At 50.5% G+C, this 22,376-nt stretch overlaps 8 protein-coding genes across 8 annotated transcripts; 5 read left to right on the forward strand and 3 right to left on the reverse strand.

Annotated features, from left to right (window-relative positions):
• Positions 1–454: 454 nt before the first annotated feature.
• PSV08DRAFT_350440 (uncharacterized protein) lies at positions 455–2,640 on the reverse strand (the record flags this gene model as incomplete). Its single annotated transcript, XM_066092833.1, has 4 exons — positions 455–862; positions 917–1,559; positions 1,616–2,186; positions 2,238–2,640. 4 exons carry the CDS (start codon positions 2,638–2,640, stop codon positions 455–457), a joined length of 2,025 nt encoding a protein of 674 aa, XP_065949354.1.
• A 1,657-nt stretch (positions 2,641–4,297) lies between these two features.
• PSV08DRAFT_409085 (methyltransferase domain-containing protein) lies at positions 4,298–10,813 on the reverse strand (the record flags this gene model as incomplete). Its single annotated transcript, XM_014226480.2, has 3 exons — positions 8,630–10,813; positions 5,107–7,234; positions 4,298–4,986 (listed from the first exon to the last, which is right to left on the reverse strand). Exons 1-3 carry the CDS (start codon positions 10,709–10,711, stop codon positions 4,298–4,300), a joined length of 4,899 nt encoding a protein of 1,632 aa, XP_014081955.2. The 5' UTR covers positions 10,712–10,813.
• A 105-nt stretch (positions 10,814–10,918) lies between these two features.
• PSV08DRAFT_37662 (t-SNARE) lies at positions 10,919–12,022 on the forward strand. The gene is made up of 3 exons (XM_014226478.2): positions 10,919–11,037; positions 11,092–11,699; positions 11,751–12,022. Exons 1-3 carry the CDS (start codon positions 10,994–10,996, stop codon positions 11,825–11,827), a joined length of 729 nt encoding a protein of 242 aa, XP_014081953.1. The 5' UTR covers positions 10,919–10,993; the 3' UTR covers positions 11,828–12,022.
• Positions 12,023–12,670: 648 nt separating this feature from the next.
• Positions 12,671–14,590, forward strand: PSV08DRAFT_388775 (uncharacterized protein; the record flags this gene model as incomplete). The annotated part of the gene is made up of 4 exons (XM_014226477.2): positions 12,671–12,898; positions 12,951–13,237; positions 13,285–13,585; positions 13,700–14,590. 4 exons carry the CDS (start codon positions 12,671–12,673, stop codon positions 14,561–14,563), a joined length of 1,680 nt encoding a protein of 559 aa, XP_014081952.1. The 3' UTR covers positions 14,564–14,590.
• Positions 14,591–17,210: 2,620 nt separating this feature from the next.
• On the forward strand, positions 17,211–17,987 carry PSV08DRAFT_401086 (uncharacterized protein). Its single transcript, XM_014226476.2, has 2 exons — positions 17,211–17,558; positions 17,627–17,987. The coding sequence occupies exons 1-2, from the start codon at positions 17,291–17,293 to the stop codon at positions 17,749–17,751; spliced, it is 393 nt and encodes a 130-aa protein (XP_014081951.1). The 5' UTR covers positions 17,211–17,290; the 3' UTR covers positions 17,752–17,987.
• A 461-nt stretch (positions 17,988–18,448) lies between these two features.
• Positions 18,449–18,982, forward strand: PSV08DRAFT_361383 (uncharacterized protein; the record flags this gene model as incomplete). The annotated part of the gene is made up of 2 exons (XM_014226475.2): positions 18,449–18,803; positions 18,882–18,982. 2 exons carry the CDS (start codon positions 18,449–18,451, stop codon positions 18,980–18,982), a joined length of 456 nt encoding a protein of 151 aa, XP_014081950.2.
• A 286-nt stretch (positions 18,983–19,268) lies between these two features.
• PSV08DRAFT_409088 (ribosomal protein S5 domain 2-type protein) lies at positions 19,269–20,142 on the reverse strand (the record flags this gene model as incomplete). Its single annotated transcript, XM_014226474.2, has 1 exon — positions 19,269–20,142. Exon 1 carries the CDS (start codon positions 20,127–20,129, stop codon positions 19,269–19,271), a length of 861 nt encoding a protein of 286 aa, XP_014081949.1. The 5' UTR covers positions 20,130–20,142.
• A 205-nt stretch (positions 20,143–20,347) lies between these two features.
• On the forward strand, positions 20,348–22,329 carry PSV08DRAFT_388785 (uncharacterized protein; the record flags this gene model as incomplete). Its single annotated transcript, XM_014226473.2, has 2 exons — positions 20,348–20,497; positions 20,560–22,329. Coding segments are annotated over 2 exons (1,773 nt in total), but the record flags the coding sequence as incomplete, so codon positions are not given.
• Between the last annotated feature and the right edge of the window lie 47 nt (positions 22,330–22,376).

Raw genomic sequence — 22,376 nt, forward strand, 5'->3', positions numbered from 1 at the left:
TACTGAGACTGGCCTGTTGTCATCTGCTACAACAAATGACAGATGCCATTGGTTTCGGCCTTTTCTTTTATTAGACACGAAACCTCATCCCTGAGCATAGACACACCTCTGCAATGACGTCTCTTACTTTCTTTTACAACACTCTTCCCATTTTTCTCTTCTTTTACCCTCAGACCTCCCAGAGAGCCCAGCAGCTTATACGTCGTTGAATATGCAATGATCAAGCCTTTCAACACTCTCAACACTCCTCCGCTTGAGCGCTCTGCCGTCAGCAGTGGTTTGTCCAATCTTTAACGGACTGAGATCAGGATTACAGCTTATGCGCTCCGAGCCACGCTCCCAGTCTAGCTACTTCAGAAGATTGCGCACTCGAATAGCCGCTGCCGCCAGTACTGTACTACTAGCTCATAAGTCTGTTTGCGATTCGCGCTTGAGCGGCGCTGCTACAACTAATTCAATAGACGACTCTATGATCGAGCAAATTAATTCTTGCAGAGTCTGCTGCGGAGTCAACTTTGCTGAGTTCCTCCGTCGGTATGACCATGTGCACGTGCTTTGAATCGGTGATTTCCAGTACGCCCAGAGTATCTCCCGGCTCAGTAACTGGTATTGCCTCATCCGTGCGCGTCCAGGTTCCAAGACCGAGATTCTCATGTGCTAGGCGTTGCAGCTGTAAGGTGGATCCGGCTTGCCATTCGCAGTAGCTGTATGTTAGCTTTGCACTGCGCAGGCGCGGATATCGTAATAGAAGAGCGAAAAGTTCCTCCATGAATGTCGATATGAGCATCAGCGTGCTTCCTACGATAAGTATCACACCTAAGGTCCAGGCGCTGAAAGAATAGTGGTTGGGTGAGCGCATTTTCTGTAACCGCAACTATCAGTATAGACAGGCTAAGCAGGGTCATACTACACGAACCTGGCTACGACATATCCTACGGCACTCCCTTTCACGCTCGCAATATGTGCCCATTCCAAAATCAAGTCCTCTAGCATGCTCGACCATCATAGATTGTATAGCAGCAAGACTGGCGTTGTATAGGTATTCGCGTTCGTCTTGCCATCGGTCCTTCGGTATAACTGCTAACTGTAGATTACCTTGTACGGTACTGCGTGATAGAAGGGTTGGTAGACTTGGCATGAAATAATAGTCATCTAGCATGGCTTGAGTGCCAAGTGCATATACAAATGCGTTCATCGCAGATCGATCGTTTGCGTCTGGCCAGGCGCTTTTGAACAAGTCCCACCAAGACTGCCTATTCGATATTGCGAAACCATCAATGCATCCGACATTTTCGGGAAGGGTCGGATTGCAATACAACCTCTGAGTTACGCAGCCTATTACACCAACAGGTTCGTTAGCAATAAAGAAACCTGGACCGTCCATACTGATAGCCAGAGAGTTATCGAAGGGGGTCGTAGCCGAGAACCAAGGATCCTCTGTCTTGTTCACATATAAGATTTCCGAGGCATCCAGGAATACCAAGGAAACCGCCCCATCCGGTTTCTGTAGCTCTGGTATGAACTCAATACTTCTAATAAAACCGTACGCTACCATGGCTCTGCTCACAAGTTAAAATCCGCAGAAATAGTGTGCGATAAGTCTGATAGGACATACGTAACTTTATAATTGCCGTAAGCAGAAAGTTCAAGTGACGGCTTTTCGTGCCTAACGTCAACTGCAAAGATATAATCTGCGTTGCCCCCAGACCCATGTTTGTTCCCATATCGATAGACCTGGCGAGTCTGGGAGTTATTTGGGTTCACGACAGTGCCAGTGAAGCCATCTGTTTTTAAAGGCGCACAGTGTGTTCGATGGCGAAGAGTGAACTGTGGATTCTGGTTAAAGCCTAGGTGTATCTGAGAGTGTAGTACGCCTGAGTCGAGGAGGATGTTACCAACATCTGACTTGCAGATCCCCCCGGAAAATGGACACGAGGCGTTTCTGTCTGATGTAAAAGGCAATGTTGGCCTTATAAACGTTTCGCAGAGTTTATTCTGGACAGTGCTACCCCCATGGTAGCAATGCATCGCATATCTAAAGGCGTCGACAGATTTCTGACTCAGATAAAGCATGGCGGGTCCGTAGGAAGACCCTTGGTCGATCGGATTACTGTACATCCCACAATGTCGGCCAGCTATCAAAACTTCTTGATTCGAGTTTGTCAAAATTCTCGAGGAAAAAATACCTAAGAGGATCAGTCATCAACAAGCTACAAAAGCAGGTTCTATGCACGCACCAGCAGCAATAGAAACAACAGAGATAGCAGAAGCTATCAGGATGACCGGTAGTATACGCTGTTGGCTCCCTTTGGCGCGACCTCGCCAGGCATAACTGAGTCGACACAGGTCTAGCACGGCATCGAGTGCCAACGATTGATTGCGTAAGATGGCTTGCCGCTGGTGATAGACACCATCCTGCTTACCGAGGGTTGACTCATTGGCATAGACCAGAAATCGCGTAACCTTCCAGACGCTACGCGCTGTGGCAGCAATGAACAAAGCGAGAAAGGCTATGATCAGACCGCCAGCTTGAAGATCAAGTGTGAGGGTCGCGCCGCGGACTTTACCAAGTGATTGATTGATCCAAAATCCTTTGTAGATGTCTTCATCAATGGACCATGTTGGTAATGTTTGGGACATTATGAAAATGGCCCCGGGATTTCCAGATATTGAGGCTCTTAGGTGCACAATTGATCAAATGAATGCATTTAGCTGTCTCGCTGAACAGCTGAGTTGTCTCTGTTGGGCTGAGATGAATATAAGGTAAGCAGATTGTATGGCGAGTTTTTGATAAGAGGGTCGATGGTTGCACTTCAGCTGTTCATCACAGCCTCGTGCGTACTATATAAGCTCAGGAAAGCACCTGATGCAGGCTGCAGGAAGTCCTGCCATGTTTACCGCAGCTTGTTTAATCGGTACTTGACAAGTACTAGGAGTATAGTCACACTTCTAACTTTTCACCCCATTTCCATTGTTGATCAGTAAATAGACTGATTTAGTAAGTGTAGGTTGCTGCTGAAGACGTTATGCATCATAGCTGAGTATGTCAATTGGTAAAAACGCCCCTTCGAGAGGGTAGGGTGCCCCTCCCTACACCTTCATGGGTGTGCAGCATGTTCTAGACACTCGCTGAGCCAGAGTTTCTATTCCATTATTTGGTACGCGGCTGAAAGCTGATTATAGCGCAAGAACAGCGAACATGTCGCTTCCATGCAGCTGCTGAGAGTGCAGGATAGTGCCGGGCAGTGCTGGGGCAGAGCTGAACATGGCTTCTCAAAGCCACAATACTTAGCGCGGACCTGTAGTACTTACGTACGTCTCTTGACCAGGAAACCCATCGATCGTCCATTGATGAGCTTGGTTTCGAAAAAGAAAGCGCCATGCCTAGGGTGTACAGCCTCCTGGCTTGGCGCAATATGTACAGGCTTTCGTTCAATTCAAGCACTAGGGTGCTTCACACAGTGGATGCATGAATTGTAATGTCATGTCAGGACGCTCTCTGTGTGTGATGCGAGCGACACCCCCCACGTGACTGAGCTAAAAGAAGAGACCCACCCCCATCCTACACATGCTCAACGATGCTCTCCGCGGCTACATCCCGCTTCCTACGGTGCAACATTAGTAACAATCGCGCCAAAAGAATGAATCAAAATCCATTGACTGCTCGAGACGCCCGACCATAGTTTCAAATATATGCCCGCCTCCACTGCAACAACCGCGCCGCACACGCAGACCCTGGTCGCATAATCGCAGCCGACGAACCACAGGAACACTGCAGGCGCCACAACCAAAGGCCGATCGCATCTCCACCACAACCAATAGCTGCGGCGCTACTCGAAATACACAGCAAACCAGGTCAACAAGGCATACTTTTGGTGTCCACATTGTGGTATGATCCGAGTGCGGCGTAGTTGCAAGCAAAATAAATGCAGTTGAACAAAGAAGAAGGAACGAAGGAGCAGCAAGGATAGTAGTGAGATAAAGAGCAAGGAACCCACGTACTGCATATACTGAAGCTCCACGACACTTCCTACTTTTCAGCTATCACAACCTTAATTCCATTCAAACATGTTCAACCCACTCCTTCTCACAAGCCTACCCGTGCTACTCTGTCAAGCCACCTACCTCGACCCTTCCCTTCTCCAACAAAAGCCACTGATGCATGGCCTACCATCAGATACTCTATCCGATGTCACCGTTCTACCCCTCACTGTATGTCCCTTACTCCCACCTGAGAAGCATGTCCTCATCTCTATCTCACATCTAACACCGAGAACCAGCTAAACAAGCACCTCCACTACGCCTTCTCCTCCCCCACCAATAACCCCACCCCGCTATCCCGCCTCCAAAATAGCGCCGCAGTGCACGCCACACACCACGACCACTCCCGCATCAGAATAGCCATCCCCCTCGACGCCGCACACACAGGCACCATATCCTTCTCGTCAGGCGCATCATCTAGTGTACAAGACACAACCGCCACACACATGACATGGATACCCCAGAACCCCTGGGACGTAGACATGCACCACATCCCACTCCTCGATGCCGGCGTGCGCAAAGGCGGCATGATAAGTATGAGCATCGAAGCCGCAGTCTTGGATTTTAGCACAGCTTTCATCACGTTACCCACTGGGCTGTGGGATGTGATTGTTCTGGCGACACAGCCGGTGCTGAAGCCGAGTTGGGGGCAGGAGAGAGGGCAGGAGGTTATGAGTGTGGAGTGCGAGGCTAGGAAGAGGTTTCCGGATTTGGTGTTTGGGATGGAAGACGAGAGCGAGATTGTGGTTGGGCCAAAGCAGTATGTGTTGCAGAGAGGGGATGAGTGTGTGCTCCTTGTCAGGAAGGCGGAGCAGGGAGATGACGAGAGTGTCGGGCTGGGCTGGGCGGTTGCGAGGGGGAGGGAGGTGGTGTTTGATTGGGAAGAGGGGAGGATTGGATTGGGGGAGTTCGAGGGGTGAGCGTGATGGTGTTGGATGCTTTTGGCTTCATTTGGACTTGTACATGAATAATAGACATCAAAATTGTATTTAATCAAGAATCATAATCATAAACCATAAATCATACCTCATACCAACAACAAACTCAACGCCACAGCACTCGTACAAACAACCATCGTCATCCACGCAACCCTCACCCCACTCGCCGCATCCTCATCATCCCCCCCGTTACCCCCATCGCCAGCCTCCGCCGACGGATTCCCCTCCCCCCTCCCCGTCTGCTGCTCCCTACTCGTCACACTCCCCGCCACACACCTCGCCTCATCCAACGCACCGCCCTCGCCCCCAAACGCCACCCTCGCCGTCTTCTCCCACAACCCCGTTACATTTAAATAATCACTTGCCTCATACCAAACCCGACAACTCGCAGTATCATTCAGAAACTGCGTCGGCACACCCCCATTCTCCAACCCGGCGCGAATATTATCCTGAAAATTGACACCAGCATCCAGCACCGCAATGGGCGGCTGCATGGGTAGAAACGACGACCACTCTGCGAGTTCGGAGCGCGAGTCGGCGAATTGCAGGGCGACGAAGAGGGAGATGGCTTCCATGTAGACGGAGGGCAGGACTAAGGTACCTTTTGTGCCGCCGACGGAAACCATAGGGCCAGCCATTGGGCGTCCGCCGAGTGCGATGCTGCGGACACCGGATTGCTGCACCATTAGTTCGAGGAAGATTGTGCATGTAGAAGCGCAGACTCCCTCAGACAGGATAACCAGATCTTCTGCGCGAAAGGGATCGTCGGTGAAGTTACTGCGATTGTTGTACCCGGTCATCGTGATGCCGATGGCGAGACGCGTGCTGCTTGTTGTCAAGGGGTCTGAGAGGTTGTATTTCAGGAGCGAAGTGAAGTTGTCGCCTTTGAAGCGGAGGGGCGGGTACATGGAGGCCCAGTCTGGGAATTCTTCGAGTGAGGCGGAGAGGTAGGCGTCATTGCTGAAGGGGCTGGTGAAGAGTTGGCCGTTGCTCAGGGTGATTTCTTCAAAGGAGGAGATGCTTTCGCCGAAGAGCTCGCTGGCGGCGTGGCCGCGGTAGCGGGATTGCGTCTGGGGGACTTGCGAGGGGAAGAATTGAAGGTACGTGTCGTAGCCTGAGAGTACTTTGCCGCCGGGGTTGCCGCGGATGTCAATAATGTGTTTTTCTACGCCGCGGGATTTGGATTGAGAAATATATTGTTGGATTACGCGTTGGAACTCTCGTGCACCGCTGATGTCGGCGGTGTTGAATGTTTGGATGATCAAGACACCGATTTGGCCTACGTCGGTATTGATAAAGTACCCGGCGAGAGGTACATTCTCTTCTGTGTGGGCGACGAAAGGTTCGGGGTAGAACAGAGGCACCGAGCTGTGTTGTTGCATGGAGGCAGACTTGAAGTCCCGCTCGCGAGGGTTCTTGAGCTGGAGTGGCGGATCATTCATGTCCCTCTTCTTCACTCCGCCGCCAGAGCTAGTTGTAGGAATGCAGAAAGTATTGTAAAACGAGTCCGCGTCTCGGACTCTACTCCAGGCCTCAGCATCAGCGATGATAGCAGTATTCCGGTACTCGTCGGTCGTGCCGTTCTGGTAGGTAATGTTGGTAGTAGCACCAGGGAAGAAACGTGGGTTTATAAAGCTTCCGTAGCTCTCTGCTGCTGGCATGAACATCATAGCGTTATAACGCGTATCCGGGTCATGGTATGCTACCAACTTTGCCTCCTCTGTCAAAAACTTAGAAGCGTCTTGTCCATTGATCTGGGTAATAGGAGAAGGCTCGTAAGCACCGTCGGTGTTGTTAAAGTCTGTCAGTGCCCAGATCCGGGGTATTTCGCTGCCATCTCTAGACGCAGAGATAAGCGCTATCTTGCTACTTCTTCGCCATAAAAACACTCCTGCATATGCCATGCCGTACCAGGCCAGATGACCATCGTATGCTTTGACCATCAAGCTTGCAATGTCGGCTTCAAAATCGTACTCGTTGGCATACCCTCCCGACTCAGCATTACTTTTGATCCCGTCCAGTCCAGATACGATATCGACAGCCGGATTTGGGTATCCTTGGGGTGGATCCTTGAGATAGGCCAGTGTGGACTGGAATTCCACCATCTTTTTGATCTCATCGACCGTAGCAGAGGCGTCTGTTGCATAGAAAGGTAGTGACTTGAGACATGCTATCGCAAGCTCAGCTTCTACTGCTGGCAACTCTGCATTGCTATCTGAAATAGCATCTGCTATTTGTCCACAGGCCTCGCTAGTCTCAATTGGTCCCGAGATGGGTTCGATTGCGGTAGGCTCTACCTCAATGTCTCCGATTGACGTAGGCGTCGGCACTTCTGTTGGTTCGAGAATCAACGATTGTGTATTGTCAAAGGCAAAGCTGCTTGTCTGTGCCGAGACGACTGCTGCGAGCAAGCTGAACGCCGTGAACGGCTTCATAGTCGCCGGGCGAATGTCGGACCCGATGCGCCGTTATTGGGGTTTGGATACAGTCTCCGGTGTGGTTTTCAACAAGGTCCGCTTCGTAGTTCAAAGACACCAATGTTCGATATGCTTAATGGACTGTAAATTGTTTATCGTTCTCTCTCTCCCGTATTCTGTTTTGCTGGTGTTGGTATTTGATCTTAGGATCCACTTGGGCCTCCAGGATCTTCAGCAACGCGTGATTCCAGAAGAAAGGTAGAGGTCGGCAAAGTGATGAACACACTATGCAGTTCAGCGGGGAAGTATATGCATCTTTAACGCCGTATCCTTCTGCACAGCCTAGCTAGTTCATAGTTAGGTGTGCCGCCGCCTTCACACAGATGTACGTCTGCCATGCTTTAAGTCTTGGCTGCTAGGCGGCACTGTGCATGACCCATCTAGATTGCATAGTACACGCTGCACTAGGACTGGCGCATGTGGCTTGCAGAGGCACAGTCACCGACAGAGACAGCATCATGCCATATTGGTCGGAGGTGGCTGGACGAGGCTGATATGGGGGAGCGGGGATTGGATCCACGTTCGGGGTGGGCAAGCGAAGCAGTGCATTTCCTGGTTGCGGCTGAATTGTTGCGGCGGGACAAGTACGGCGCTATTGTGCTATCTGTCGCAGGGACTTACACTTTACGAGTAGTATACTGTTTGTTTCGAGGGGCCATTTGCTGTTTATTTTTACACTCACTATAGCCATTGCTATTGCGAGACTCACTGCGTACTGAAGTACAAAGTTGCTGTATTTACGTGCTGGAGAACTTTACGAGCGATACTTACACCTCGGCTACTAAGCGCCTCAAAATTCCAAGAAACAATCGCGAGTCGCCCAGCGCATAGAAGTTGTAATCTGTAAGGTTGGCTGGATGCCTCAATTACTTTGCTCCGCATAGCCTCAGTCGTACGCGTTCCTGGCTGTTGCTGGTGGTTGCACGCTGCATCCGTTGTGGGGTTCATGTGCCGTTTGGTCCGGTTTGCTTGGTGGCCTTGGAATGACGTACTCGTTGACGTTTCCAACGATCTTTACTCACGACTGAACTTCTGGAATCATAGCGTTGGATTACCTGAATGTTGATTGAAGGGTGAGAATACTGGCCGATGCATACTCCAACTACATGATGGCAGCTGATGTCTTTACCATCGCCAAGTAAAACAGCTGATCATCTATTTCTTGAGGCCTACCACCACCAAGTTGCGCGGACTATGCTTATATTCAAAAACGGGCTCAACCCATGCATGCTCAACCTCTTCCTGCTCTTTTAGCCACAGATACCGATCCGTGACCACGACGGCCTCGACCACACCAGCGCTGAAGGCCATCAGACTCCACATGACACTCAACTCCTTCTTCCTCTCCGCATATCTAATCTCATAGTCGCGAATATCGTCATCTGTCAAACCTTCCATCTTCTCCTTGATGAAGTTGGGATCGATTTCACAGAATGAGTTGTCAGCCGTAAGTTTTGCTATTGCGGCGCGAACGTATGAGACGAAATCGCTGTAGGCAAACTTGCGCAGCGTTCCAATTGTGAGAGGCGTAGTAGTGCCGTCTGAAGATAGACCAGGGCCACGGCCATTGGGCGGTGTCCAGTTTACCTGCGACGTGTGACCGTTTGCTGACACGGCACTGCCAGTGAGACCTTGATCGTGTAAAGGCGCAGAGACTACGCCGCGGTCGAGAAAGATTCGCTGAAGCAGTGCTCGAAAGAAGTGACGAGTGAAAAATAGGTCTGAGTCCACAGGACCCCAGTTGAACGGTGCTTGTACGGCCATCATGCGGGCAGTGATGTTGAGTCGAACCCCTTTGGGCTGTTCAGCTGTCTCGCCACTGCGCGGATCAAGAGGGGCATATGGAAGTGGGTGATTTGCAAGCTTTTCTGACATTGGAAAGCCGTTCGGGTCGAAAGCACTGGATGTGGATTCCAGGCGCGGATGGTTCGCACGCAGTGTAGGCAGCTTGTACGTTGGCGGACCAAGACGTTCAGTGAGCAAGTTGTAGCAACAGCCCACCATGGCTACGGCTGATATGTGATCGTTGAGCATCATGGAGCGCAGCCCATAATGCACTAGGTTACCGCATGAATGAAGAGAGATTACCATGGCGTTCACATCAGTAGGTTTGGGCACTACATCCAAGTTTGTGGCTTCAGCAACCACAGTACTGTCTTGTGTAACAGCTTCCTCGGGTACACGAGTGGTATCCAGAACCTGATCGATGACTGGCGTGAGGTCGCCATCTTTGATGATGTGCTCAACGTATTGGACACTACCGTGACCTTCATTGTATATCTGCAGCGTAGAAGTTTTGGTGGCCTCAGTTGGGGTGTTATTTGCAGATATCTCGATTGCTTGTGGAAGCACACATCCGTCGTCACATTGTGGCCCATTAGTCAGGGCTGAACTGACTGGTTTATGTTCGGTAGGTGAGCTTGACGTGATTTCATTTATCTGTGAGTCTGCTTGTGCATCTGTTCCCTGTGACAGAGCATCTGCGCCGGACGACACAGTGGAGCCATTGACATTCTCCCTGCCTTTCTTGACTTTGCCTATTTTGGCCCTATACTCCTTCTTGTTCCTCATGACAACAGGTTTAGGCACCAGCTTTGCCAACATGTCCATATTCTTGGCGCCCTCAATGTTGTGTTGCTTACTTTCCACTGCGACAATGTGCTTGGAATAGGGCGCTGCGGCGAGAGCACGTCCAAGGTAGTTCTGGCCGGACCCAAAATCTACGAGATGCGTAATGGGTTTCTTCTTAGAGGCCGCAATCTCAGCAGTCAGCCTATCAATGTAGCGTGCAAAGTTATCGACCTCGTGCACCTTCTTGACTTTCATTCCCATGGCAATATGGCGTGGTATCGCAGGCTTCCCAGCTGTGATGTTTGAGCTGGGTGGAGGAAAGTCGCGTGCCAGCAAGTGTTTCCGGACCGTTTTGATGTAATCTAGCAGCTCCTGTGGCGGTGATGGTCCATCTCGCCAATCTTCAGAGACTCCTGGTTGCTTCACATCAAACTGGCTGAGGTCCTCTCTCATGAGCAAATCCAAAATGTCCATGATGTCGCGTGTCTTGAACCAATCCCTCCATGATTGAGGCAAGATGTGCGAGTACAGATCAGGTGACCTTGTGTAAAAGTCCAAAATGTGGACACCGCCGCATAGAGTCTGGAGCAGCCATGAGGAAGTTGCAAATTCGAGCAGTGACTCGACGTATTCGTCGGTGTTTGTGAATTCGGCTGGAAGAGGTAGAGGTGTATCCGGTCCCATTGTCTCAGCCAAGTCCTCTTCGCCGACAAATCGACTCTCTCTGTATCCAAGATTTTGGTGATAGTCGGGCCATCAAGAAAACATGCTGGTGGTGTTGTGAGCAGACCGTGGGGTATTTTTTTCGGGAAGGTGGGTCCGTGCCGAGGCGTTCGTTCCAACGCGTCATCCGGCCAGGCTGTCGCTGCGCTGCGCTTCAACATTGTTCTTTGGAACTTGACCATTTCGCCCACCCAACCCCACGATTAGAATTGATAACAAGCGGCTGTCGCGTATATATATATAATGGCGTCGCTAAATGGCGAGGATCCATTCCTCCAGGTTCAAGCGTGAGACGACGCCCTATGACCCCCAATATAAGCAGCATTGTTAACTTGCAATAGCGATGTGCTCACCGCACTCGACAATGCGCGGCCATTGTTCAAGTCATTTCTGCGAATCCGGTCATCGGCGTCCTCAGCCAATAGCCCTGAGCTCCGCGAAGCCCGCAGCGAACTCGAGCAGACGCTACAGGACCTCAGCCAGGATCTCGAGGACATGGTGGAGAGCGTCAAGGTGGTCGAACACGACCCCTACCGCTTTGGGCTTGAGATTGATGAGGTCGAGCGCCGGAGAACTCTGGTCAGGGATGTTGGGTACGAGATCGAGAACATGCGCGAGGAGCTGCAGCAGACGGTCCAACAGGCCAAAAACAAGGGCAAAAGCACTGCAAACGGCGACGTTTTGCCCGACCCAGACAGTTTTGAGGACGAGGACAACTATGCTGCATTTGAACAGGAGAGGCAGATGGAGTTGATGCACGAACAGGACGAGGCGCTTGATGGTGTTTTCCGTACCGTTGGCAACTTGCGCCAGCAGGCCGACGACATGGGCCGTGAACTCGAGGAGCAGGGCGAACTGCTTGCCGACGTTGACAATGTGGCTGACCGGGTTGGTGGCAAACTTCAGACAGGCCTCCAGAAGGTCGGCCATATCATCAGGAAAAACGAAGGTATGTTGTGTGGTGCAAATGTTTATCGCAATGCTGACTATCCCTCTCAAGACTCGTGGTCAAGCTGCTGTATCGGCGTACTAATATTCGTCCTTATACTCTTACTCGTACTCCTCCTGTTCCTATGAAAGCACGATAGGAGTTTGTCTCTCACCTCGGCCCGGCCCGATGCATGTCTTCCCACATGCGCGTATGCTCAGCTTCCAGCACTTCAGAGCGCCTACTGGCTCACTTTGCGCCTGTGATATCATTATCATATCTTCCTTTTAGCCAGTCGAACCATGCATTCTACACTTGGCTAACACGAGGTGAAGTTGCTTTTCACGCACTTGACTTCGCAGCTCTATGCCTGGCGATAATGACGACGACTTCGAGAAGCTATCACAAACGTGATTTAGTCTGTCATATCAGCTACTTGGCTTAATTTGGACTATGTTATGCTCCAGGGTACTCCTCCGGTTCTTGCATAATCGCTTTCCCGACGTGGTAAAGTCGCAAATGTGCTTCACAAAGCCTCTTACCACCCAAACATGCACGAATCGCATCTAGAAGAGCTTGTATCGGAAGCAAGGCTCGATAAGAATAGAATTTGGTAGTGCTGAAGAACTGTTGCGGTTGCCAATCGTTGATGGGTACTGGCAACACCACGTTCACCCATGGGTTTCACGATCGCCAACACGCGCTGTCTCATCACCGCCCAACTCTTTAATACACTTTTATAAACAATTGGCTGGGATACCTGGCATCACACCACATCATATAGGGCTGAACTAGTCATGTTGCATACGTAGCGTTGCTTCTGAGACGCAGCCGGTGTGAGATCTTTAACACATTCATGCAAGCCTTCAAGGAAACTCACCTTAGTCATTACTTGCAGCTTCCCGTGCCGTTCAATCCTCTGCTACTACAACCAATGTATTGGCTCAAATTCAGTTGTCTCTCTCCCGCCTTCGTACGCTCCCGTTCATGTGATGGCTGGACGGGGTCGCAGCGGTAGCAACGCTGACCAGGCATCCACAACCACCACCGAAACCCACTTGAAGGGCACGCGCCGGAAGATTTCTCTTGTTTTCATCACAGTCATTCTCAATATACTGCTTTGGAGCGCTATCGTTTGCATTGCCGCATCTCTTTATCAGATCGTCTCAGATCCATTTAATACTTCAAGTTACGCCCAAGTGGCTCTAACGATAATTTCAGTATGTGATTTTCAATCTCTCAGTATGCACGATCATATACTAATATGTGTAGGCCCTAGTGACGATTGGATATACCATCTATCATTCGATTCTTTCACTCAAGCAAAAACTATGGGAACAACAACGGCGATACTCGGTCGCTATGAAAAGGAATTCTACTGTTCCTACTCGTATAGCAGGATCGATGTGTGCGCTCTGGTTGTTGACTTCTGGTTGGGACATGATACTGGTCGCAAGCACACCTGTCTGTTTGCCAATGGCACCAGGGCTTGACAGCTCGGAGTACGGCCTCACCTGTCATATTAGTCGCGTTGGAGTAGCTTTTGCGGTAATTTCACTGTAAGTAGCATCTTTGTAGGGCCATCTATATGCTAACAGCCTCACAGTGTTGCATCGATTGCCCTCTTGGGAATTCTCGCGGGGATTAGTCGTCCGTTCGAAGCGCATTTGCTCAACCATGGTTACCAGCCGCCAATCAAAGTGTACTCAAAACCCTATACTCCCGGACCATCTGATTCGGAGGTTGTCATGTATCCATCTAAGCAGCATTTCGAGAGGCCAAAGTCTTTGCATGAGATTCAAGTCTCCTATCCTTCGAACACTGATTCAGATTTGCCCAGTCCAGAGGATGCTCTGCTGCGTGCAATCATGTCACCTCCTTATACTGTGTTTTCTCCCCGAAGAGGTGTTTTCACGTCGCATCATACGCCGCCGCCCATTCCTGCCGAGTACACTGCTCCACGACGAAACTCATTACCCGGCACCTTTCGAGTAGCAAGCCAGTCACACAGATACCAAAAGTCACTTGCAAACTCGTCGCGATCTTTTGTATCTGGCGTAGTCCCAGGCTCTACACGGCAATCATTACCTGCGCACTTTTCGACAGCTACATGGCGCGTTGCCCATCCCAACCCAGCGTCACTATCACTACTGGCTCATTCTCATCCTGAAGTTGTCAACCGCAGGTTTTCCTCCTACCAGAGTCCCTATTCTCGCCATTCGATGACACTCACCCGCCCACAACGCCTGAGCTATCATTCAGCTGCTCCAAGCGTCCGTTCACAATCTGACCATACAGACTCAGATCATCGAAGTAACTCGTTATCGAGAGGCAATTCGAGCGAAATAGCGCGTGCTTTCGTGCTAGGTCTACCTATGCCCGCACCCGCCCGTCCCACCAGCCGCCCTCGCAACATCCGCATAACTACTACCCTCGACACCGGATCCTGCGAAAAACAACTCCACCGCATGAGCGCTCCCCTTCCAACTCACACTACACAAGACTCCCCAACCACATTTCCCAACCCAAACAGGCCCTACATCCGCAGCGCCTCCCCCGGCTTCCTCAGCTTCTTCAGTCCCGACACCAGTCCCGTCGACACCTCCCCTACGGACCCCAGCCCCCCAACCACCACCCTCACTCCCACCACCAAACCCAACCACAAAATCCAACGCAAACCTGTCCCGCTCTCCCGTCGCCCCTCGGAAGCCGCAAGAGCCATGTTCAGCAACATGCCCGATGACTTACCGATTCTTCCGCGATCGCCTAGATCGCCCGGTGCGACGATGCTGGTCATGATGACGCATGGGCCTGTCAAGCAGAAGAGGACGAGCGTGTATGAGGAGGTGAAGAATAAGGCCTTGCCTCGGATTGCGATTTTGTAGGTACATGGGAACGTGTGTTTGATGGAGATTGACTTTGCATTTTTTTGAGCGAGTTTATTTAGACATTGCGTGGAGTTTGGAAATGGTGGTTATGACGGCGTTGGTGGGATTTGGTTTTTTTCTTGGAACTATGTGTATAATGCATAATGACTTTCGTGTCTTCTTTCTGTTTTAGTGCGTTGCTGGAAGGAAGGAGGGGGTGTTCTGTGGGATGAGAGTGTGGGTGGGGAGGGCGGCCCGCTTGTGCGTCCGAACGACATGCGGGCGTTGTTGATGCAAGATGATTGGTGGGTCAGAGATGGTGTTTTACGTTATTGGGTTGACGCGGTTGGAGTGGGTGTAAGATGATGCGGTGGCGCGGCTTGCTGATGGCAGGGGAGACGGGGGTTCTTTTGGCTATGTTTGGCCGGAAGTGTTCTGGCCTGGAGGGAACAGTGGTTTGTCATGGGGCAAGTGAAGAGAGCCACGTTGTGTCATATGTGACAGAGATGGTGTTTAAAGATGAACGCTGTAACATGAAGGGACGATCGAACTATTCTTGCGTGACGTTCGTCGTGCTGAAACATGGCACAGATGGAGCTAGGCTGATAGAAGCCATCTTCTCTTCTAGAGAACTGAGCCAGTGTCATGCTTTGAAACATTCGAGGATACAATTCGGTTTGCTGACCCTCCACCCCCACGCTGACTATGTGAATTCACTTGTGTGTGTAAAAGTATGGTGTTGGATAGACACGCACAGCGAGCCCTATCGAGGTATCATGCGTGTTGTGAAAGGTGTCTGTAGCTCCCAAGTACGTACAGTACATTCTCGTTGCTACTACTGTCTGCCTGCTGATAGACGGACAGGCCCAGAGCGCACCTGCTGCAACTGAGTTCGTGAATCAGTCTCACGGATTCTTTAAATCCAATCCGATATCGAGGATCGGGAGGACTGATCGACGATAGTACTACCGGATTGGGCTTAGAAGATCAGTTCCACCGATCCTCGAGTTCAGTTTCGGCAGGGTTGGACTATACATATAAGTCTCGGAGTGTCGCGTGAATTGATTGTATAGTATGGGGTTTAGGTGATCTGTCCTACGGATTCTCGAATTCGGCAGGTGGACTATGAGTCTCGCAAGTGCTGTGTGAACTGGCTATACCGTGCCGGGTTAAAGGATCTATCCTCCAGATCCTCGAGTCTAAGAATAGCACTGCACCAACAGGTTCAGAAGGTACGCAGGCGAACCATTGCTACTGTTGGATTGGGTTTAGAGGATCCGTGGGATGGATCCTCTACACTTCATACGGCTTGGAGGACCAGTCACCACGATCCTCTAAGCTCAATACGGTTTGGAGAATCGGGTCGACAGATCTTCGAAACCTAATCCAGTACCGGTGATCTGCTTGGGAACCTGCAGGCGCAGCGCCAGTCTCAACCCCGAGTGTCAGCAATAGACTCAAAAAATTGTAAAAAGTGAGATGAAAGAGGATTAGATCTTGAAGGCAAAGGAAAAGAGCTCTGCTTCACACAGTGCATCCTGATAATGAACTTAAAGATAAGCAAGAAAAGTCTCCCACTTCATGCACCGTCAGATACAAACTGCACCTGTCACAGCAGCCCCAAATATCCTCGCAATCAAATACACCACCAAATCAAAGACATATCCTACACCAATGAGCTCAGAGAGCTCTACCAAGTGTGGTACGCGATGCGGTGAGAAAATTCAGGCCTCCCTCTGACGTAACGCAATGGGTAAATGTTTTCTTGCTACAGTGTGGACAGTGTGCAATAGGATCAAGAAGTCTCCTATATGCTACTACGGATATTGGTCCGTGGCTCACCACCAACACAGCACCAAGAGTTTACTAAACAAAGGAAAGTTTGATACGACAATTACACATCAACATCGCAGCTTTTCCCTAGTTGAGGCATAGGGATGATGACAGCTCAAAAAGGCAACCAGTGGCGTCTGACAGCCAAGACTAGATCGTGACCTCGACTTACCTGTTCGTGTAACATATGTAAGATCCCGCGTGGAGAACCGCGCGTCAGTGTGTCGTTATGCGTGGGTTGGACCTTGGCTCCAAGCTAATGTGTACGTTGGTTCGGGCAGATTTTCTGTGCATGCGATCGCTGCCGGGGCTTGACCTGGTATTCGGGTCGATGCTGCAAGTATCAGTGGGGGGCAGATGGGAAGATACCCAATGCAAGATGTGTTTCTCGATCCAGTAATAATGATTCCTTAACTAGAATCTGTTGGTATAAGTGACCATGGGACGAATCAACAACATCTCCTTCGCAGTGTGCTTCAATCTTAAGCACAACTAACAACACAACTGTAGCCATGAATACGACTGCTCATTAGCCCACCCCAAGCATTCTTCTCATGTCATGGAAACATCCAACGTCACTTGACTACCCCCAGTTTTTCACTGCTGATATCAGCTCAGCCTACACTAAAAACTTCATCGACATCATCTGCTCTCCACCCAGCCAACATCACCTCGAGAACCGCTGCGCCACCAACCATTAGCAAGCGGAATTCAAGAAACGTTACCAATGTTGGCGGAAATTCTCTTTCATGACAGGGACATAACAGGGCAGAGCGTAAGAAGATTGTGAGCAAAGAAACCATATAAAGCAAAGCATTTCCCACCCATATCTACAAAACATCATCTACTCAAACACCTCAGCTCATCTCAACACTCTATTGCCAAACCAACTCCCAAACTCTAACTTTCAAAATGCAATTCACAACCATCACCACCATCCTCGCCACTGCCCTCGCCGTGAGCGCCACCCCCCTCCAGCAGGACGTCACCAAGCGCCAGGAAGGCGGCGTACCTCGCGTCTACGCCCGCTTCTACAATGACGGCGGCTGCGGTCCTTCTCCCTGGGCCGAAGACACCGTCTTCATCCAATCCGAGACGGTCGGGCTGGCCGGATGCCAGAACCTGGGTGTTGGGCCATTTGCCAGCACCTTTTTTGATAACAACAACTTTAGCAGGACTGGTAAGTTCTATATGTCTACAAGATAGATATGGGGAGGAGAATTAGAAATGCTGATTGAGATTTTACAGTTCGATTCTTCAACCTTCCTTGCTCTCAGCTTACTTCTACGACGAGTGGCAACTTTATTGATATTCAACCTGGTCAGCAGCCTGGATGCCAGAACTTGGCTATTCGATCTTGGATTACTTTGTAAAGCGGCTCGCATCTTTGTTTCTTAGACGCTGAGTGCTCGGAGGGAAGGGAGGAAGCTGGGCGAGGATGAGAGCGTGGGGAGGTAAGAGAAGTTGGAAAGTGGATGATTGATGGTGGCAGAGTCGGGTCCAACACTCCGGCTAGTCTCACCATGGGTTTTATACTTTCATTGTTTCGCAGTCACTCATTAGGATAATAATAGAGATTTTGGGGACGCCCCCTCTTTTTTCTAAAACTTCTGAGTGCGGTTTTGAGAAGTGTGACATAGTTCCAAAGGGTGGTAAGGGAAATTTTAGCGCAAGATTGTGTTAAAGGTACGGAGACTCAATTAACAGTACCCGTTAGACTTGAAGCATTGCTGGAATACTAGAAAGTGATACTAAAAGACCTAGATACAGTTATCCGCGTTAAATCGCTGCCAGTTCCTATCACAATTTAGTGAGCGCTCGTTTGATTGGTCCACGATGCTGGTGTTAGTGAAAGAACTTCGTGAAAACCTGCATGTGATCCTGGTTCCGTGCCACTTTGACGCCTATCAGGCATCCTTCTGGACTCATTCGTTTGTTCCTGACAAAGGAATCCACACCGCCGCATGCCCCATCCCTGACACATAAATATTTTCCGCTCTTACCTCAATCTTTCTTTTCTTGCACCCAGTTAATCATAAAGTAATTCATTTCAAAGAAACACACATAGTCATGCGTTTCCTTTCCCTCATTATCGCCCTCAGCGGCTTCTTCATCGCCAACACCATGGCCGCACCCACCAACCCCCAGATCCCCTCTCTAGCTATTCCAAATTCTAACTCAACCACTTACGAATCTGATCTCACAGCTGTGGTGTCTTATGCTCGTTCTCACCCCACTCCAGTCCCCGCCATGGTCGCCACGACTGCTGCCGCTTCCATGAAGGCTTGCGGCGTCTACACTAAAATCGCAAGCCGCTTTACTACCCCCGCGTACATGACCGGTATGACCTGCAGCAACACGGAGGAGCTGGAGCATATGGAATACTTTTCCAATTGGTATTGCGGATTTTGTATTGTCTTCCACGGTAAGTCCAATTCCATGAGCACAAGGACAAATTTCAGGCTTGGAAGTTTGAGGCAGTTGGCTGACGTGGGTGATGCAGGTCGTGCTTGTCAGGGCGATATTCGCTGGAGTGGTGGACCGAATTTCCCACCTAACGATAAGCACCCTGTCCATGGTGCTCAGAGTTATTTCTGCTATTAGGAAGATGGGTCAAAGTCACAGGCTTCGAAAATGAGCCCTGCCTTGATTTGCTGGAGACAAGGTCGGAGACATGGCAGGATTGTTCAGGATACTCGAGTTAGTGCTGATCTAGAGGGGTATGTTTAAAGACGGTGAACCAAGTCTACACTTGCCAAGTCATGGCTTAGGAATGGTTCTCTGGAAAATGGAGAGTAAACAGGATGTATACTCCGAGATTGGTAATTGAACAGGTAGATATTTCGAACAAGATGGAACCCTACACTCAATCTCAGGGCGTTCATGCCATTTACTTCTTGCCTTTCTTCTTCGTATCACCCTCTTTACTATCCTTTGCGAAGCCACCCAATACCAGAGCCTCTCTTGCTGCGGTGTTGATGATACGAAATCGATCTGGGCCGAGCAGAATTCCACCGTACCACCGAGTCACAACAACCATTACGTTCCATACATCCATGAGCTGCATCAAGTGCAGCATGCGTGAGCCAGCAGCGGTCTCGCCATCGTCATCGCAGTCCTGATAGCTCGTGTCGTTGGGGCCCTTAATGCGCCATGCAGTCATGTTATGAGTCGCGCGAGCGGCCTTCTTGTCGGTCGCAAGAAGATGTGCAACATACTGTCTGGCCTGGGCCGGAGACGACACTGGTGCTACACGGGCTAAAAATACTGACTTCTTTTCGGTAAGAGCAGGTGCAATGACCCATGGCGGCTCCGGTCCAAGATCGACTGTTGGGTCAGGGAGACTATGAATATCGTGTTCATCTTCTACATTTGCATTTTCATGCTGGTCATGTAATTGAAGATCTCCCTGTTCTTCGGCTTGTTCCAATGCTTCTCTTGCCTCTTCAAGCAAATCGTAAATGCACGCTTCTCCTGGTTGATATACTCGTGCGAGGACGTCTCGCACTACATCAACAGCCCGGCTACCCATACCCTTGGGTACATCCTGCCCGACAGACTGAGTGCCTAGCACTGACGGAGGGGCATCTGGATAGTCTGCTGGAAACTCTATGCGCAGGGTGATTGAAGGCAGAGACGGCAGCCGCAAACTGTACAGTCTCACATGCTCATCGATGGGCGACAGAGTGCCTTCGTCGAAGATGGCGTTGAGGGAGGTGACCTCATCTTGGATGGCGTCGTTGGTGGACATAGTTGTGGTGGCTGCAACCAAATTGGTGGGGGTGGACAAGATCGGCAGGCGCGCTAGGCTTAGCGTCTTGTGCGCGCAACAGTCGTCCTGGCGGAAACTTGACTGTCGCGTTCAACTCCCTGTCTCGTCCACACTCGCCTCTCAGTCGAACCTCTGTCGCATTGCTGTTCACGTCGCCTACCATGGCTCCCAGCGATGATGCCAAGCGTGCGACAACGATACTGACGATTGCACAGTTGAAGTTCAAGCAGGCCATCAAGAAAACAGACAATGAAGACCGGCTGCCACCTGTGTCAGTGGAAATCAGCTCGCAACTCTTTAGCGGCATAGATGCTGTTCTTCAGCAGAACACGCGCGTGAACGTCCAGGTATCCTACTATGAAGCCATCGACCACATGTATCCGGGAGCAGACTAATTCGCCCACCGTAGAAATGCACAGAATGGATTGTGAAGCACATAGCTCCCTCCAAGGCCCGCATCGCTCTTCTCGGAGACTATCTGATTTCTGTCTCAAAGTCCATTGTCCTAGACTTGAACAACCCCGTAGTGGCAAAGAAGGCAGTCCGGAACCGGATGGACCTTTTACTAATTGTCAACGATGTTCTCCATACTGACAAGTTTCATCGTCGCAGTGCCGTGAAACAGGGCATATTTAGCGACGTGTGTGGCAGTTTTGTCGCTGAGCTGATCGAGCAAGCCGCCGTGTGCATGACTGAAAAGGACTCGCAACCGGAGAAGAAGCTGAAAGCCATCATCAACTACTGGGCTGTCAACCAGCTTGTCAGCGCAGATTGCCTAAAACTATGTAGAGATAGGGCAGACGAGGTACTGTCTATAGCGCATGGTGGTACGCCGGTTCGAAAGCGCAACTACCTTTTGCCCGAGTATCATGGCGATAGAACAGCCCCATGGTACGATCTCCCCGCCTCGTATATGCTTGAACCTATGATCAAGCATCCGAACCGCCCGATCGACCCTTCGCAAATCAAAATCCAGAAGCTGGACAAGAAGCCAGTCTCTCCACACGTGCGCAACCTGCTCGACAATTTCTTCGAAAAGATTGATCTCAAATACAGACCGACTGGCAACAACCCAACTGGCGAGACTGCAAAATACAAACTATCCTTGGACCCCATGGGCCAGCTGGTCAAACAGGATAAGGAGACTGGCGAGACGACAACGGTGGCAAATGGTTACGGGTGGTCAATGAAGTTTTGCCAGGATATGCAGAAGCATGGTGTTCCAGAGAATATAAAGATCGCACGGGAGGACATTGAGCGCATGGAAGGTGGTGCACAGTTTGCTCCAACCAGGTCCAAGGCTCGTGACGCACGACGCAGTCACCGATCGCCTTCATCGGATTCAGACTACAGACGAGGGCGGCGACATTACAGTCGGAGCCGTAGCCGTAGCCGCCATGGCTCGGAGTCGTCTTATGATAGCCGTCCATCACCTCGACGGTCAAGATCTGGCGCCAGGACGCAAGAACACCGCAGATCTTCCCCCAAACCAACACACAAAGGCCATGACCAATCTCGACAGCTACCAAGATCACAGGATCGAGACGGAGGCCAGCGTGAATCACAGTGGAGTGGACCAGGGGGTCAGAACAGAAGCGCTCATGGTAGTCCAGGTAATCAACCATATCAGGCTTCAGCAATGCCACCCCAAAACTTCGGGCAGCCGTACTCCCAATCGCCTCAGCCATCATTCAATGCGCCTCCCTTCCCACCACAACCGGGACAGTTTCCGATACCAATGCCGCCGTTCGGAATTCCACCACCACCTCCACCGCAATTCCAGGGAGCTGGTGCCTTCGTCCCGCCCCCTCCCCCACCAAACTACACAGGCCCGTGGCCTCCACCTCCAAATATGAGCGTACCAGCAAACAGTTCACAACATGGCAATCAGTATGGTAATAGCAACAATGGATCCTACAATCAGAACCAGGGTGGTTATCAGGGGGGACGTGGTTATGGTAGCCCGCAACGTGGAGGCTACAACAACAACAGGGGTAGTTGGAGGGGTGCTGGACGTGGTGGACGATACTGAGACTCAGCTACGTTTACTGTAATTGTACACTTGTCCGCTCTATTTGGATGTTTTAGAATCAGACCCCATTTGTGTAATGGTGGATTGAAGCAAACTGCGCTGAGCGATTGGTTTTCCAAAAGACCTCAGATTTAATTAATTTAAGGGTTCTATTTTACCTTTTTCACTCTTCATTGTAATCTTTTATTCATTTC

The sequence above is a fragment of the Bipolaris maydis genome (genome assembly GCF_028858645.1).
Source record: "Bipolaris maydis strain C4 unplaced genomic scaffold PSV08scaffold_5, whole genome shotgun sequence".
In the NCBI taxonomy this organism is placed as follows: Eukaryota; Fungi; Ascomycota; class Dothideomycetes; order Pleosporales; family Pleosporaceae; genus Bipolaris; species Bipolaris maydis.